The sequence below is a fragment of the Hippopotamus amphibius genome, chromosome X (genome assembly GCF_030028045.1).
Source record: "Hippopotamus amphibius kiboko isolate mHipAmp2 chromosome X, mHipAmp2.hap2, whole genome shotgun sequence".
In the NCBI taxonomy this organism is placed as follows: Eukaryota; Metazoa; Chordata; class Mammalia; order Artiodactyla; family Hippopotamidae; genus Hippopotamus; species Hippopotamus amphibius.
The window spans coordinates 20596756-20615505 of record NC_080203.1 but is presented as its reverse complement, the minus strand read 5'-3'; the positions used below and the strand labels follow the sequence as shown (position 1 = coordinate 20615505).

The window sequence follows — 18750 nt, the reverse complement described above, 5'->3', positions numbered from 1 at the left end:
TTGCTTTCTTTAAAGAACAAAACCAATTATCCTTTCATTCCTGTGCCATTTGTTGGAGAAAACCAATTTTAGGTAAAACATTTTAATGGAAAGTCATTCATCCTGTTGTTATGAAACCACTGATGCCCATCTTGAAAAGAATAAAATGAATGACACTGGTTTCACATGTTACATTCAAGATGCAGGATAGAAATGAATAACAGGAAAACACAAACTTCAAATAATAATGTATCTTAGAATATGCCTCAGAATTTCTGAAGCACAATAGAAACCAGTAAGCATTATCTCAAATTTTTCAGTTCTTTTGCTAAAATATGTCTTTCTTGTGTTAGTGACCTCAATATAGGAAGACTACATCTAATACAGTGGATGCATTAGCTATATAATTCAAAATACTGTATTTGGTAATAAATTTATTCTACGTATGAAATATAGCATTGAACCAAATCAAATTTTATATTAAAATTACTAAATATTAGGATTCATACTAGAAGACAGCTTTTAAGTGAATTCCTAACACGTGAATATGGATTCATAAAAAAAAAAAGACAAAACCAAGAAATTTACACACTTTATTGAAAGAACAAAAAAAAAACAACATAGAAATAGCATACTAAAATGAATTGCCTAATGCACATTTCTAAACACAAACAAGCAGTATGGCACTATAACTTGGAAAAAAAAAACAACCAAAAAAATCAAAGCATCTTCCCTACTGATAGCAGTTGAGGGAATGAGCTATTGCATTTTGGAGGCAAAATATTATGGGAACAGTTAATATTTATTATAGTGATCATTATTTAAATCTATAATTGCTGCACATAGCTAATAATTTTCTTATTGATAAGTATTTTTAAATTGGCATTTTTCTGCCCAAAATATGTGCTTCCGTTTTCTACATTGTACCAGATTGTTGTTATATGAATGCATAAAGTTAGCCATTTCAAAAAGAGTGTATTTAGGAGCATCTTTTTTAAAACTCTTATTTAAATTATTGTAATTTGGAGGCATGTAACAAATGGTTCATTTTCTAATAATTAAAGTAACAACAATAAAAGGAAATTTATTTTGAAAAGGGAAATCCCAGAATCCAATGATGTAACGGTCATATAATTCTCTCAACTGCTAGACAAAAAAGACACAGCAGCAAGATAATTTGGTGTCCATCATTAACAAATAGCATCTGTATACAAAAATAAAGCTTTGGAATCATGCAGTTCTATGAAAGATAAATGTTTAAGTTGTATGTTTGCGGAGAAAAGAGCACTGCTTAAAGTTGGGTTACTTTTAGGTCTTGTTACAGAGGTGGCTTTTTTTTTTCAATTAAAGTAATATGATGTAGCTGTGACTTGTTTCACACTAACACGTTTTCCTTTCAGGTATGCTATAATTGAGGATGGGTTCTATTTAAAGATACAATTCCTCTGGAATAACCCTGCTTTGGAGTATTGATGGGTGGTTCTCTTCCAGGGAAGAACAAGTGGAGGGGCTGGAAGCTGTATGAATTAGTCAAACTAAATCCTTCCCTGGGCTTAATAATAGAGGTCCTTTTATTCTCTGATTTTACTTACTTAAAAGACAGCACCGTGTTTAAACTCCAAAGAGTGTGACACAGTGGCCGTCGGTATGTACAACATGCCACCAATTAATAGGTTGTCTTTTGTGATGCTTCTAGGTTCATTCTTACCATTTTATAGTTGATTCTCGCTGACTTAAAATCTTACTGTATTTCTATTGACCTTATGAAAGTATATTCGTGTGCCTTATAGTCTCACAAAGAAATGTCAACACAAGAATGTGGGTTAAGTTGTAGAAATATGTTGGTGATAAGGTTAAAGTTGGAGTTCCTAACTATAGAAGGAATGAATGCTTACATTTTATATCAATGGAAGTGCTGGTCAGGTGGTCAGGCTGTTAGCTGTATGGCTGACTCTAAGTGATTATGGGCTGAAGGGGGGAAAAAAGGAATTTCTAACCAACTGGCCCTGAGCTGAGCTATTGGACAATTGTAAGGCTTGGATCGCTTTCTGGCTTTGGCTTATTTTCCTGTCTCTGTGAGTGAGAACTATCGAAATGGGCAGCAATACTAATACCAACACCTTCAATCCCAAGAAGGGCTCCTTCTCCAGGGTAAGGACAACAGGTCTCAAGATGGGAAGGACTCAAAGCCCTCGTGGTGATCTATCCTTAAACCTTTCTAACCTCGACCTTTTCCAGGCCTCATTGCCTGGAGGCAACAAAAAGATAAATGGCGATCTGTAGGTGATGTGGGAGTTGAAATTGGCAGAGATGATCTGATTGAAACATTCTTTTACAGCTCTGATGTATGTAAGACTTTGGCTAGTTCTGTTTAGTTAAAAGATTAGGAGGCTGAAGTGGGCACAGTGAAGCACTGGCTAATCTGGTAAAGGTAAGTCAGCAAACAGCTTCCACTGAACAGGCATAAAGTAAATAAAGCCATTTAATAAAACTGTGCCAGGAGCATTTTTTCCTTCGTTGAAGAGAATGAAATGTTCCGTGCTGGCCATACTTAACTGTTAAATTACATCTTTCAATAGTTGCCAATTTGGTTTTGGCTTTTGGATCTTGAAGGGAAAATAGTGTCGAACGTTAACAGTTGGTCACTTAAATACATATTAATTGATGTAACTGATATATCTCAATTGATCATTTTCTGTGAAAGATGAAATCTAACTAGATCCGAATGGGAATATCCATCTTGCAATTTACAAGGTATTTCACTGCTTGCAACCATTGAAAAAAGAAGACCTCAGCCAGAAACTTGCCTGAGTGTGTGTGTGTGTGTGTGTGTGTGTGTGTGTGTTTACAGTGAGGATGAATTTAAAAACAAATGATCTTTGCTAGCGATCTTGCTAAAAGCTGAAGTACCTTAACTTTTGTTTAGTGCCATTTGCTGGAGTTGACCTGTTACCTGTAACTAGTCTTGTGTTATGGTGAGCCCTAGTAAACTAGAAAGCCTCCACAACAGCAAAGCAACATCATGTTTTTGTTAAGTCTTGTAGCAAAAAAAAACCCTTCTTCTCAAAGCCTTAGAAATAACTCTCTTACTAACTTTTCCACTATTATCACAGACTTCTTATATTTAAAAAAAAAAGCTCCAAGGATTGCTTTCATGGACTATGTACATAAGTGCAAAAAAGGTGTGTCTCACACGTTCGCACCCTAACTGAGACCATCAGTTAACTGCAGCATATGTCTCTTCAACACTGTTATAGGGTCATTCCACAGTATCTGTATGGATGGCTTCACAAATGTGAACTAATTTAACCTGTGCTTTTGTCATTCTTTCACCCTCATTTGGATAGATTTGTATAAGAGAATTTTTGTAGCTACAGCTATGCCACTTGAATAGAATAATTCTGAATAAGGTTATGAAAAGAGATCAGGACATATTATAAATGTGATTGTGTTTTGGAGTCTAAATACTGTGGAATAACCCTATCCACACAACAAATTCTATCAGCTCTAAAGCCTGATTCTAGAATCCACGTGTTGTAAACTTTTTGCTCAAAAAAGTCACACAAGGACACAAATTCAGTTTTCACATGGGAATTTGGGATTAAAAAGAAAAATCAACCATATCTATTTCTGAGCTTTGAGCTGTATCTTCTACATGCTCACACTGTCAAAAACCACACAGAGTTTACAAGTAAAATTTTCACACACAAAAAATGTCTAAAGGTAGCCATGTTGTAGGTTTGTTGCTAAAGCAACAACTAAATATAATTAGTTAAAAATTATTATTTGTATATAAAGTTGTTTGTTCTTAAACTGTGAACTATAAGGAATAGTTACGAACTATACTCTATACCTTGTCGTGCTTCAATGTTTGCTGAGGACCCTTATCTAGGTGGGTTGAATACATGTAGTAAAATCTTAAACTTTCTCTAACTCTCCTTCAAAATTAAATCCATTAGTTACTTAATGATATGAAAAAGCAAGAAAGTAAAAACCTTAAAAACTAACAAGAAAAATGAAAACGTGGCACCAGTTAGTGAGATGGTGATCAGAACCTCTATTTGTAATTGTATTTACACTTTGATTAGGCTATCAACTAAACTTGCCCAAAAAAAGCTGTCATACTCTTTCACATAGTGTTTATTCTATTGCCTTTGACAGGCACTGGTAAAGTTAAAGATGAGGCCACTATCTTCCAAAATCTATTCAACAGAATTGGGAAATCATATTTCCCTCAATGATATTTCCCTATTTCTATTTCAACATGTGTAGAAGAGATTCAAAGAAAGAAGATTCCAGTTTCTATTCATTCCGTGCATCACAGCCTACCCTACAGACTGAAATAACTTGAAAACCTGTGGCTGCATTTTACCTAAGAGCATCCTCATGTACTCTCCAAAGGAGTGGGGGAAGGACCAAATAACCTTCTAAGTAGCACACGGGTCTTCCCTACATATTATTTAATAAAATTTAATGCCAATGTTGTCCTTAGTCAACAATTTAGTGGACAATGTTGTCCTTTAATGCCAATGATGTCCAAGCACAGACATCACTGTGCTTACTGGTCATGCCATGGAAAAGAGATTCATGTTGTACAGATTAATTTTATTTGGTTTATGCTGATGGTAGGGAGAGGTACTTGCTTTGCCCCAACTGGAGAGCTGGTGAGCTGAGGCTGCCCACTAGTGAACACAGCCTAGTGGTGTAGGACAACACCTACGGCAAGATCAAAGTGCTTTAGCGTGTTCAGAAATGGATGGAGAAGACTGATGGAGTAGGGAGAGGATGGCTTTTCACATCACGATTAACTACAAATTAAAGACTAATCTAGACAAGTGAAATGAAACACAACAGCTACTTGAGGGAATCATGCTCCAATTGCAAAAGCAAATACTGCATTTAAAAAGCGATTTTATGAATCCATTTAGTTTAAATTTATTCTTAACCCCTCTTTAAAATATACTTATGGTCTCATAGTGCTTTAAAATTTTTTTGACAACTAAAACCCTCTTAAGAGAAAACCTTTAGATTTTCTCTGTATACATGACCTGTTTTATCCAAGTTTCAGCATGCTTGCTTATTTTTGCAAAAGGCTGAGAGAAATGGACAAAAACAATAATTTGGGATAAATAAAAATAGAGGCCCTTGCAAATGACAAAGCTTATAAAATGTTAACTAAGAATCACAAGTGATTAGAATTTTATATATACAATAATCCAGTAAATGCTTGTTTAGAGTCACTGATTAGTTTTGTGACTTGTCTTTTTCACAAGAAAATTATAGTCTAATGACTTCTTTTCTTGAATAAAGGCCATTTGAATAAGTCATTGCACAACTAGTTAAAGAGCGCTATCTTAAATTGCATTTTTGTCAAAATTCTTTCACATCCGATGAAAACAGTGCTTTGAGATTTTTCTTTAAATTCACTCACAAAGCAACTTTTAAAATGCCAACAATATCAAAAATTGTGGCACCAAAAATACCACTACCCTGAATATCTCTCACTGAACTTCTTACGAAAAAATATGTCAATATTCATGTCTTCCAGTGCTTAAGGCAACATGCAAACAGTTGTACTCTACGTTTATTGTCCATGTACATCTTTGTCAGAAGTTTAAAAAGTTAAATGAGACTATGTTGTATCAAAATGTGAAATGACAAAAAAGTTCATTTCACACTGAAAATGTCTCTGTCTCTTTTAAGGAAAACATCTAGAGTAGCTCAGGTGCATCCCTCCTGATTCATGTGATCAAATCTGCCCTTCTGGAGAGGCACCAGCACAGGTTTTACAAAACTCAGTTCCAAACACAAGTAATTTCACAAAGGCATATTCTACTCTCTTCTCTAGCAATGTGAAGATTTTGGGAAACAGAAACTAAGTGGTTCAAAGGACCAAGAGGTAAAAGTCAAGACACCTTTTGTTCTCTAACTCCAGACAATACTGTTTGCAGATGACAATGGCTCAGTACAAGCAAGATCATTCAGAAATCACTGATGATCATGATTTGGACTGATAATTATTTATCATGATCATGATTTGGACTGATCAACAGGATATCAGCTACTGACGAGCTAATTTTGCTCTTTTGTATTCTGAGCCAAAACGATCTGCTTTGGGATGCAGTCTCAAATGTTCTGAAGCACAAACAATGTGAAATGAAGGAACAACCAGGAGTCAGGAGATATTTCTGGGTCCAGCTGCTGCCAAGTAGCTAGGCAGCCCTGGGCAAGTCACATGCCCTGGCTGTGAAAAGGTTTTGCCAGCTCCATTGTTCTGTGATTCAAACACTACTAGCTGGCTTCAGGTATCCTAAAGCAGATTTTCCCTTTCTTGTCATTTTCATGAAGGAGAAAAATAAACTTGGTATATACATCAAATCTGATGATTTTATACTTTTCAGGGAGAGAACACATATTTAGTAGGAAATATTAAATCTATCTAAATCAATGCAAAGTATCACGTGGTTCAACCACTGATTAACAATAGCAACTTTAATAACTGAGAAAGGTACAGGAGGTATGTGACATACTACAGGAATCAATTACTATTTTACTTGGTTATACAATTATTTCAAAAGTATTAGTAATGTGAATTCAGGTCAGCTCTGTGGAGTGTAGCCACTCTGTCTCATCCAAAGGGTGTTACAAACCTCTTTATTCCTCTCTATTATAATTTTCAAAACATGAAAACAAATCCAAACAAACAAAAAAGAGGCTTGGTTATGATACGAGAGATTCTGTTGTTAATAAAGTTTGGGAAAGGCAACACTTAAAATATTATATCACAGGCGCTTGTTCTTTCACTGAAACATTTAACAAAACTGGAAACTCAGCTGAACTGAAGCTAAAGACAACTGTGGACATCCTTCCTAGAATAAATCAAAGAGTAATTTCAAATGGCTCCCTCCTTCCCTCCCCAGCCCCGCTGTTTCTCCAAATCTATACTCAGACTCCAACTGTGATCAACAGAAAAGATTGTCCATTTTGGGGAGGAAAGCCTCACTTAGAACCAATTCTCCTTCACCCTGACTGACTTTTCCAGATTGCATCTTACTCATTATTCAAAGAATAGTCTAAAGAGCACAAGCCATTTGCATTCGGAAAATGGCACTTGTATCAAAGGTTACATTGCAACGGTTTTTACACACTTTCCTCCAATATGTAAAAACTATCTCCACGCCCCCCTCTCTCTGCTTAATTTATAACCTGTAATTAGAATGCCTTTAAGCTTCCAAGAACCAATTTTTCAGCTGAAGATTACAAATGGCTCAGTTTTAGACAACCTAGAAAACAGGATCCTTGAGGCACAAAAAAATGTAATGGGCACTTTACATAATTTTTAGTATAAATGCTGTGAGATTCATTTAAAGGTAAATTGTAGTTTTTCAAGCTACTTAAGGAGTGAAATTCAGGTTAATGTTTTAAGAAGTTCCCTGTTATTTTCAGGTAATTATTTCTCTCTCACAAAAAATCCAGTAATGTGATTGTACTATGCAAGGTCAGATCGACAGGTACAAATTATATACATCCATGTTTATGAACAGGTTTTGGACACACTCAAAAGTGAGGCCTTTTAAATGTCTGCCTCAAGAAACCTACAGAAATATTCAGAGAGAGAGAGCATATCAACATTAACCTGCTATGTTTTTCAAGCACATGTTTGTTTCCCATTAATAACATTTTAGTTAAAATCAAACACTACAAATTACAGCAAAACACTATAGTATGTAAAACCTAACACAACACAACACAATACAATACAATAATGAAGAAAATGGTATTGGATATATTTGTTACATTCTGAATCAACCCAATAGACTACTGTGTAAACAAAACTGTAAGGTAACACTTCAAAACAGACTGAACATTTCTCCACCAAGAATGCACAATAAGCTAACAGTCCACTGTAGAGATTCACTCAGCATAATGGTTACTGGAAAATCACAAACAATAATGTGAGAAATTACAAAATGTTATGGCATTCTACCTAATAATTCAAATAAGATAGATAGGTGGTAGTTGTTAGTTGTGTATTTGTTTAACATCTCCACTGATTATTTAATGCTTCATTTTTTATTTGAATTTGTTGGTTGGTATGTTGGTTTTGTTTAGTATATTGACTGCACCACGCTTACTGTGTTGGTAGAAGAGGACATACGTGAATACATATAGAAAGGCCATATGGAGGTTCTCACGGAGAGATTCTGATACTCTGTAACTCTGTTGTTCAGAATTTCAACTGAAATGGAAAAAAAAAAGAGTGAGAAATATGGGAGGGTTATTGAAGTAGGAGTCAGGATACTTGGTTCTTGTTCCAGTTCTGTGTGTGAACCTTATGCCAAGATATTCCCCACTCTGAATTTCATAGTGTACATCTGTGAAAATTGAGTTGTTGGAAACGTTCATCAAGGAGTCACACACCATGATAGTCCATGGTTCTGAGTGCCAATGTGGACAGTTGCCCTAAGTTAACAGAGATGCACTCAATTGTTTAAGGCATTATCTACACAATGCCAAAACTTTTTGATGACTATCCACCCCTCCACTTCCTCCAACAAGCACATATTGAGAAAACATATTTGATTCCATTTTGAAATACGCAAATATTAAACAAACTTTAAACTTTTTATCAGAATGTTTTGGAACCATGCAGGAATAGCCGAAGTGTGAAATCTGGTTTTACAAAATTATATTTCTGCACTCCGGAGAAATTTTCAACATCTGTTACATATTGCAATGATTATGGTGTGCCAAATACCTCTAAATTTTCTAATGGAATCAAGCAAAAAGGAATCACTATTCCCAAACATGTTCTGTTGGAAACAGAACATATTTGACCACTTTTGTTTACCTTGATGGGAAGCAGCCCATGAGAATCAGGCAAGTGTTTACAAAGCCTATTATTCTCATATTTGGTGCCATTCCCAAGTTGCCACTATCCAAATGATACCCCTGAAAACTATTACAATATACAGCTACTTCAGTTATTCCATGTACTCAAAAATGCTTTTTTAAAACATTCCTTATGATCGAAGGGACCAGTTCATCTAATGTACAGTTATCCATATGCTCTGTCCAGAACTGTAGTGTTCTGGGCCTGTGTGTCCTCAGCAGGAAAGAAATGCTAGGCAGGTTCTGGGGAATTAGTCCACCAAGAGAACGAAACTGTGGCCTCCTTCAACCAAGTGAAACACTCCAGTTGTGAGAACTTCAAGCCTTCAATGACTAACAGATGCAATTTAGAATCAGTGTATTTGTTTAATTAACTCCCTATAATTAATTAACTAATTAAGATGCCTCAGAGTCTTAAGTGACTTCACAAGTCACACGTTCCAAGTGAACAACTGCTCAAATTCAGTGTGTGGCTATTACAGGCTCTGGACCAGGCAGAGGAAATCAAAGGTAAAGGGGAGAAAATCCGAAAACAACAACAAAAATTACCAACAAAAAAAGTGCCATGATTTGAATGAAAATAATGAGTAAATTACTAAATTATGTCACTCAAAATTGAAAAGAGCTGGAGCAATTCTGCTAGACTTACATGGGAAGCAACACAAAGTGGCAGAATGTGAAAGCACTCTTTTCTACAATGCCTTAGGAGAAGTATATTGCTTACTGTCTTTAAGATAATCATCTTAATCAAATTGTAACAAAATTACTTTGTTTTATTTCAATTTAAAAAAACAAAGCTAGAAAAATGTTAAAAGATTAAAATTCAAAAACGATCTGTGTCTTTGGCTAGGCAATCATACCCCTTTAATAATGGGAAACCATTTGGGAATTTGTAAGCTCACTGGGAAAATACAATACCAGCTGTCACTTTCATATTAAAAAAATCGCATATTTGCTCTCCACATTTCAATTTGGAAAATTTAGAATGCTTAAATCAAGCTCTAAATTATATGCAATATCTGTTAATGAAAATATTTACCAAAGTCTTTAGCAAATGCAACTGTGCAAGATAAAAGATATAACCTACAAATATTATATTAATACTTAAAGAAACTTACTGTTCTACTGGTAACTTCTACATCTGTGAAACAAACATGCTGCTATTCAGTTCATCTATTGATAATGGGGGTATCTATAGTAGTAAAAAAGATTTTAGATTAAAATAGTTTCTTGAGAGAATTCCATTTATTTTGTTCACTGCTTGGACATGGTAATCAATAACCATAATTTCACAGAAAAATTTAGACTTATTAACCATATCCACTAATAGTCAATTTTGCAAAGCACAGGTTAGAATGTGGTTTGTTTCCCCAATGAATTAATGCTCTGTGTCCTATATGGTTATCATACTTGTAATTGAAACAGCAGTGGAACTTCCAGTCTTTAAGCATGGTTACCACTTTAATAAGGCAAAATGGCCATACTATTACACAATAATTATTGTATCTCCTTATAATTTCAAGACTCCCCCCAAATTCACAATTTGCCTTGTGACTCTGCCTGTAAAAAACCTTAAGCAAATGAAAATTAAAAGCACACAAGCACATCTAATGTCAGTATGAGAAGGAATTTCTGATGCGATCACTGGGTAATGATAAGCATGTCTGTGCCTTGGAAAGAAATGTGTTATCTTTCTTTCTTTCTTACTTTCCAGTAGATCTGAAAGTAAAGGTGGTGATAGTACTAAGAGAAAGTTCAAACACAATAACCAAAAATGGTAGTAAAGTAAAATAAATTCTCCTCTCAACCAATGAGGAGACATTAAAAAAAATGTTTAGTATATACATTTGAGGATTGGTGTGGTAGCAACAACTGTATACAGAACATATCAAGGGTAACACCTGTAACCAATTAAAAACGAGAACACTGCTGATTCACCTCAGGATGAGTAGCAAAGCAGGAACATCCCCCCAGAATATACACAAAAAGAAAATTTCTAAATGTAATGGATGGCTTAAGAAACACATGAGAATAGGGTCTCTCACCAATCCCCAAAGCATATACTGTGCCTTACCAACACACGGTAGTTAGCTAGGTCCAAACAGGTGAAATAAATGGCCAAACCTGATTGCCTGTAGCTGTTGCAGCGAAGGGAATGCTGGTGGCAGGTGTTGTTGCTGCAGACACAGTGGTAGGTGTAGCACCGTGCATCATGGGCACTTTCAGTAGGAAATCATGGAAGCAACACACGAGAGGGTGGAGCATTTATGCAACCATGACATAAACGATGGAATGGGGCGTGGCAGGTATCACAGCAACAAGCCATGTGACATCATCATGATGGATACACCAGGGTGCAACATGCAATCACAGTCAGTGCAAAGCAACACAGCACGGAAGGGGGAAAAATTTAAAAAGAGAAAAGGGGAAAGCCAATTATAGTTACCATTAAAGAAAATGGAATCATTCTCAACATTTAGTTAGTTTTTGAGCAGAATCACATTGTTGTTGACTTCAAGAGCCAAATTTCCAGAAGGGGTTACAATGGGTACCTATGACAAATCTGATTTTACCAAGGCTATCTCTATGAATAGCTAGTCAAGTAGAAAAGTAACTGGGTTGTGCATTCAAAATGGGAGTAGGGAACTGTGAATTGCTTTTTGGGTTCACTAACTCGTGACAGACATGAGTGCTGTCACTAGGTTTGCAGGTGCGAAGGGACAGTTATATATATACTTACCTGATCTGCATACAAAAATATCGTAGTTTGCTTGGTGTGTATATGGTAGGGGGCAGATATAAATACAGTGGACTATGCATGCAGGCTTTTAAGCACACCTCTGGCAAACACCTTGGAAACTTAGGCTACTTATCAAACAACTTAGGCTATTTATTTATTGTTTCATAAACAGCCGATGTTTCCAAGGGGTGCTTCATAGTAAATATCCAACAAAATCTTGTCTTCAGTGCAAATATTACAGTGACAATGACTAGCAGCTGCAACATCTCTTTCAGGCTATTTCTCTTTGCCTTTTCTAGTTTCTATGTCACTTTGAAAACTTCTTGGGCGCTTTTCTTATTTCTAGCTCATTTTGGAAAGCAAAGGAATTAATGTGTGAATGGCAAGCGTGCATATGTAATAATTTGCATCTACATCGATTGAATTCAGATTTTCTGAAAGTCTACAGAGGAAGTGAATGGCCTGGAGAGAGGAAAAATCAACATATGCAACGTCATAGAAACCACAAATGTATCCCAAATGGTGATTCACAGAAATTCTGTAGTTATCTCTCATGCGCATCTCTAGTTATCCATTATCCATCAACATCCCTCCCTTACTGTATCACATGCCAATTCTAAAAACATTCTTGTTTTCCCTTTGGGAGCACAACAACTGTGCAGGAAGCAGCAGCACTGAAGCATGCAGTATACATTCCTACACAGAGCTCTTAGATGAAAGGACAAGGGAACACAGGCACAAAATGGGAAGACAGAGACACGTTTCACGAACTTGGCAGAAGTTTGTTCTTCTAATCATATGCATATAATGCTTCTGTCAGTATCAGTGCAAATGTTTTAAATTCTGACAGAGCACAGCTAATAACAGAGGCCTCACTTGTCAGCGAGTGCTACAACTACGTGGTTGTCATTTTGACTTTTTTGTTTTATCTTAATAAACCTGTTAGTCCCTTTTGGGCTCTGCATCGACTTTGGTTAACTAATGGGATGGAAGTCAAGCTGTTGCAAACTCTCAAAAAGGATAAAAGGAACTGGATTGATATGAGATGGTGAGGTGAGGTGGGATAATTCCTCCCTGTATGGAACAGAGCTATTTCCTCCTGGTCTGTTTCTGGTGCCCATGGCCCATGGAGACTACAGGAGCTGTAAACTCCCCAGGAGCTCTGACAGGGAAACAAATCACTTTTCTTGTTTTCTTCAGTATTAGTGGTATACAAAATGGTTTTGAGATGGCTACCAAATTGGATGGGTGGTTAATTAAAGGATCTGTGTGTAACTGGTTATTAAAAATCATATACCCCTAAAGAGTCATCTTGAAATGATTCTGTGGTGCCTGGTTGCCATGCATATGGCATTTCAACCTACAACACTACAGAAATCATCACAAAATACTACAGAATGCTCTAGCTTTGCTTTTTCTTGCAACATCTGAGTATTGAGTGATTTCAATCTTATGGATAACTGTTTTGGGGAGGAATTGTTTTGTTGTACTTTACAAATTATACATTTGAAATATTTTTAAAAGTTTACAATTTCTTAGTAATAGATGTCAAGCTAAGAATAAAACTACCAATTCTGGCTAGATAAGGAAATGTTTCAAAATATTTCAGCTACGGTTTTTAGGGTGAAAATACAGAAATGGCAGGGCCAGTATTTGACCACAGTGGCAACCAACTAGGACTTGAGAGTGTAGGACTGTTGTGATTCCACTAAGACATGTAATAGATAGCACCATATTAAGCCTTAAATACTCAGAAAATCTCCAGCCACATCATTCAGTTGCTCATCTCTTTCACAGTCAAAATAGAAAAACACTTTTTTTTTCAGATGAGAGAAAGTTGAGAATTTTTGTACAAAACCTACCAACACTTGAAGCGGGTGCCATGCACAGTATTGGCCCTGTACACCATGCAGAAAAGCGTGAAAAGTAAAGAAAAGAGATATTTCATTATTAAAGCTTTACTGATAGAAATAATTTTTAACTAGAAAGATATTCTTAGCAATATTAATGAATCAGCACATGCATATCCAGTAATCTCCCATGCTCACAATTACAGCTGAAGACCCCAAACCCAGGTAATCAAAGTAATTCTTGGATTCTTAGGTATAAAAATGAACATTAATTTTTCTTTAAAGGCATTAGCTCACTTACATTACATATTTATTTTGGACAAATACATCCTAGGTGATTTTTATTATGAAAGGGAGAGTTAATTTATTACACATATGATTTTCAAAATATGCACCAAGATCTGGCAGCTGGTGCCAATAAGTTCTACTTAAGACACTAACCTGTTATCATTGCCTCCTCCACCTCGCAACCAAGGACTTGACTGTGAACATATGGCAAATAGGCTTTTCATCAAGGCGGGGGGGGGGGGGGGGCTCTCAGCCTGACAAGTTTTTATTTTGCCATTAATTAAGGGGAAAGGGATTCTTCTGACATTTTTGCTTATAAATCTAGATTTTAAATTAGCCAAATCTAGCCCAAGAAAGTCTAAAAATTGTTTTTAAATGATATCATGAAGAACTATTGCGGTTAGTAACGAGACAAAAGACTGGATTTTTATGGCTTCTTTCAAAATTAATTAACTGATTAATGTATCAGTTAACCAATAGATTTTTTTCAAGTCTAGGTGCTTAGTAGATTTATAATTAACAAGGTTTCTAAATTAATTTTTAAATGCAATTTTCCTTTAATAGTTTCCAAACTGGGGCATTTACGATTTTGAACAACAACAAAAAAAACTACCATATCCCCAGTGCTTAGTATTTTCAACTTATTCTTCAGAAACTATAGGCTTGTTCTTAAAGTACTGAACCACTGGAAGAAAAGTATTTTCTCTCATAGATGATATTTATTTGAAAAAATTATGGCTTACATTTTTCTTTTCAATTTAGTGCAAAACTGTTATGCTATTAAATATAGCTGAATGTAAGATGTAATAAAATATGCCACAAAGTGTCAGGAAAATGTGATAAATTGCTATATACTTTATATTAACTGGCTTAAGAGTTAGAGGCTAAAACAACCTGTTATATATATATACATACACACACTGTATTACACTATAAATTTAAGGGTAGTTTTATTATAACTATCTTTGGCATATCAAAGATATAGAGACTACTTCTTTTTGCAATGCTGAAGCACAGAAACTTTTTTTTTGAGGGCAGACTATTGTCTTTGAAAGTGATACCTAAGAGTCAAGGAATTAGTTTGAGACCAAAACTAGTGAATCAAACATGAGAAGAAAAAATTAAGAAATACTCAAAAGAAAAATGAAAGTGTTTCCTAATTTGATTTCAAAACCATTAATTTTCAGGAATCACAGGAAAACAGTTTGTTCTTTATACAAGCAGACTGAGCATAACTGCCTTGTTTTATTTATAATCAAAATACCTGTTGACCGTCCTCACATAAAAGCTTTTTGGAAGCTGGTGTGCACTGTATCCATTCACAAATCACTCAACTCACAGTGCCCAGAACCCTGTTCTCACCTGCGGGGATAAATGCCGGCGGCGGCGGTGGCGGCGGCGGCGGCGGGAGCGGGAGCTGCAGGTTAGCCAGAGCCTGTTGGCAGTGGAAAACACCGGGATTAAAGACCGGGGTGGCACCATTGGGCTTTTCAAGTGCCGATCTCTTTGGTATCAGTTGAAATGCACCAGGCTGTAGGGCCTGTGAGGGAAGCATGGATTAATAAATAGTACCAAGGAAAGTAAAATATGTACTTAAACCAAGCAAGCAGCAGTTAGATAAGGTCTGGCCTGAGAACCCTTTGCAAGGGTCGCCCATTGAGCAAGGTAACCAAATGCAGAGATGAGGCCATTGACTATATGAGCACACACTCAGTCCAAAACAGAAAATAAACACACGGGGGAAAAGCTTTTCAACTTCACTAATTAGGTGGGCAGGATGTGACACGATGCTGTTGACAGCAAATAATCATTTAAAATTAACATCTAAGGGATGCTCATCTATTAACCTACTAAAATGAGATTAGCAGAAGCAACAGATATACCAGGAAAGAGATTTTTGCCAGTTAAAATTCCAATATCAATCTAGGAGATAAATGGTATCTAGTTGAAAAAACAGATGTCAGTAGATCAGAGTCTGATTCTGTAGCTCCAAAATCCAAAATTCATTTTATACAAGGGTTTCAGTTCCAAACCCTATAGCTGTGTATTTCCCAACTAACATGTAAGGAAAAAGCAAATGAATGAATCCACCCCCACCACCCACCTCACCCAGATACGACAGTTAGCAAAATGTATGCAATTCTCATTTACAGAGATTTGCTGTGAATTTTGGTATGTATCTTTTGCTTTGTTAAGACCTTGTAAGGTTTAATTCTAAAACCTTTTAGCATTTTAAAAATCCTCCTTTCATGTCTACAATTCTTTCCAAATCCCACTCTGCTTATAATATTCAGTCAAACTTGCCCCTGGATCAGATTCATTGGAGAAATTTGACAATACATTCTTTCCTCAGCAAATTGCACAGTACTTTAAAAACTTGTCCCAGCAACAACAATTGGGTATGCTCCAAATTCTTAAGGAGACAGGCACACTTACGCTGAGTATCTAGCCTTCCACATGCCAAAAAGGGGCATGCCATGACCTCCTTAGTCCTGTGGATAAAGAAGGCCTAACGGTATCTCTATTTTCATTTGGGAACTAAATATCAGCCTTCAAGTCTTTTAAATGCATACAAGTTGCTTTCAGTGAAGTCATCCTGAGCTACACACATGAACACAAACAGGGTAAAAATCTCTCTTTCACAAAGCATTTCAACTCTGAATCCTTAAAATATAGAAAATTTAAATTTCTTCATGCAGCTTCCTTTGTTTAATCTTACCTCAAACAAATTCCTATGGGCTAATGTAACTTTACCTTTAAGACTCTGTTCTGATCAGTCACTCAGAAAGGAATTTTATAGTGGCGTTCAAAAGTACCAATTGAAGGCCTACTATATTTAACTCTCTACATGGGAATTTGGGGCTAACTTATATGCATTTTACCAAACACACCAAAATCATTAGAAATAGGCACATACATATGAAGGCCCCATGACTAAACATGGGACAGTTACACCACGGCACAGGCATGCCATTCCTTGTACATCCCATGCATATGAGAACCTTTATTTTTAGGGGGCCAACTGTATTCCTCTCCTTTACAATAAGGTTCACGTTGTTTCTGAACTCTATACCACCAACAGAAATAATCTAAAATTGGAGGCTTAAATTCTGCATTGAATATTCTGGATACCTTCCTATTTTTATAGCTTAAAATTCCCTCATTCAAAAGAATTTAAGACACAAAAGTGTTTGATGAAGCCTTTTTTAACATTCATTAACAAGATTCTGCTGTCCAGATCAAGGGGGAAGATCAGTTTGTTCTATTTTGGTACCCAGCTCTTTCACAAGGTAATGGGTTCAGTTCTGAGACAGCAGGGGTATTGAGAATGAGGAACAAGTCCAAAATTGGTGCCTTAAAGCCGTAATCTATGACAAAGGTTTGGAGAAATTTGGGGTATTTGGCCTGGAGAAAAGACATGAGAATCAAGCTGCTATGAAATAGGGATTGACATTTTTTTGCAGTAAAAGAAGTGTATTATGTTCCAGTTACAGCAAGGTTGGTTTTAACTTAGTATTAGGAAAACTTTCTCAACAAATAAGGATGTCTGAAAATAAATGTATCTCTCTCACGAAAAGGAAAGGTCCCTGTCATGGGCTTCAGGGTTATGGAGGTGATGTTTTTGTCCCTTATTGAGGTTATACCCTATTACAGGAGGCAAGGCTCAGGATGTAAAAGAAATGGATAGCCCTCAGCCTATGAAAATAATTGACAGCTGTGACAAGCCTAAGTCATCATAATTCCTATTTTTCAACCTCTTATACTATAGTGTTATGCAAATATTTTTCCTACCTCCTGCCTTTCACGGTTAAGTAGGACTAATTTTTCCCCCAATTTTACTTAGTAGGGCAACTCAATAGCCAGACCTCTTATCCCAACCAGGTAGAAATTTCCCCCCAGCCTTGGCTGGCTGCTGCCTTGAAATCATTAACCTCTGGGAAATTAGAACCAATTTACCACCCCCAACTTCCACGTGCTCTGTTTTTGAAAGGCATTAAGGATGCCAGCAAAGTGCCCATCTAGGTGGCTCATAGGGCAGAAAGGCAACTTTTTGCCTTTTTAGGATATTAAGGTTAGTTAGGCTATAAAAACCACTCAAAAATAATTTACTGTTTAAGTTGTATAATTTACTCTTTCTTAAAAAACGGGAGAAAAAGTACAGTAAGTTAAAATCATTATGAAAGCTTTTAAATAATTATCTTTAGAAAATTTTAGTGAATTAGAATAAATAGGTTCTCTCTTTTCCAGCTTATAGCCTGGGAAATTCATTTTAAGGTATACTCATGACTATCCAAGTTTGCGGTTCCAGGATATTAGACATATTGAGGGATTTATTAATCATTTATCCCCAGACTGTTGACGAGTCCTGGCCTGTTCTTACCATCAGAGGGGCAGCTGAATGGTTCATCTGGTAATGAGCTGCCTTGAGTCTGGCTTGCAAGTGTGCAGGAGGATGAAAGTACTTGCATCTCTCGCGGGAGCATCGACCTTTGATGTAATCCATGCAGATGGTCACGGTATTATCACTTGCCTCAATCATGGAAACATCTGTAGGGTGAGCATAGCGGCAATCATTCTCACCACGGGTACAGTTTCCACGCTGAAATTCACGGCAAACCTTAAAGAAAAAAAAAATCACATTGATTAGCTTTTATTTACTTTGCCAGTGAATGTAAGAGCATCGGAGCATCAGTATACATTCTTTTGTCACCTATTTAGGAAAAATTTTAAAAGCTGAAGGATAATGTCAAGCCATATTCACTATGAGACGTAAACATAAACAAAATTTCTATTCCAAGAAAGAAAAAAATCCATTCTTCCCAAAGGAAAAGTTTGTCTGCGTTCCTTACATTGAAATGAAAGTATTGTTGACAACCAGTTTTTAATCCTCCACTTAATACACAGCCTAAAGTGTAATTAGCTAACTTTGCAAGAGGGGGTTATTTTGTTAAGGTCTAAGATGTGTCTTTATCACACAGCAATGGGCTTTTTACAAGCAGA

The 18750-nt window shown here is 36.2% G+C and overlaps 1 protein-coding gene across 11 annotated transcripts in view; it reads right to left on the bottom strand.

Annotated features, from left to right (window-relative positions):
• The window catches only part of MBNL3 (muscleblind like splicing regulator 3), a 243423-nt gene that overhangs the window by 126942 nt on the left and 97731 nt on the right, over nt 1-18750 (bottom strand). For 5 of the 11 annotated variants that reach the window (XM_057717463.1, XM_057717465.1, XM_057717464.1 and 2 more), the window contains 6 exons: nt 18131-18367; nt 15112-15289; nt 13474-13509; nt 10996-11090; nt 9990-10063; nt 573-8218 (listed from right to left, as the gene is read on the bottom strand). In XM_057717463.1, the coding sequence (XP_057573446.1) occupies nt 10007-10063; nt 10996-11090; nt 13474-13509; nt 15112-15289; nt 18131-18367 (603 nt within the window). In that variant the 3' untranslated portion in view covers nt 573-8218; nt 9990-10006. Of the gene's footprint in view, nt 1-572; nt 8219-9989; nt 10064-10995; nt 11091-13473; nt 13510-15111; nt 15290-18130; nt 18368-18750 lie in introns of those variants that run through there. The other 6 variants (XM_057717467.1, XM_057717472.1, XM_057717469.1 and 3 more) reach the window with 5 other exon arrangements.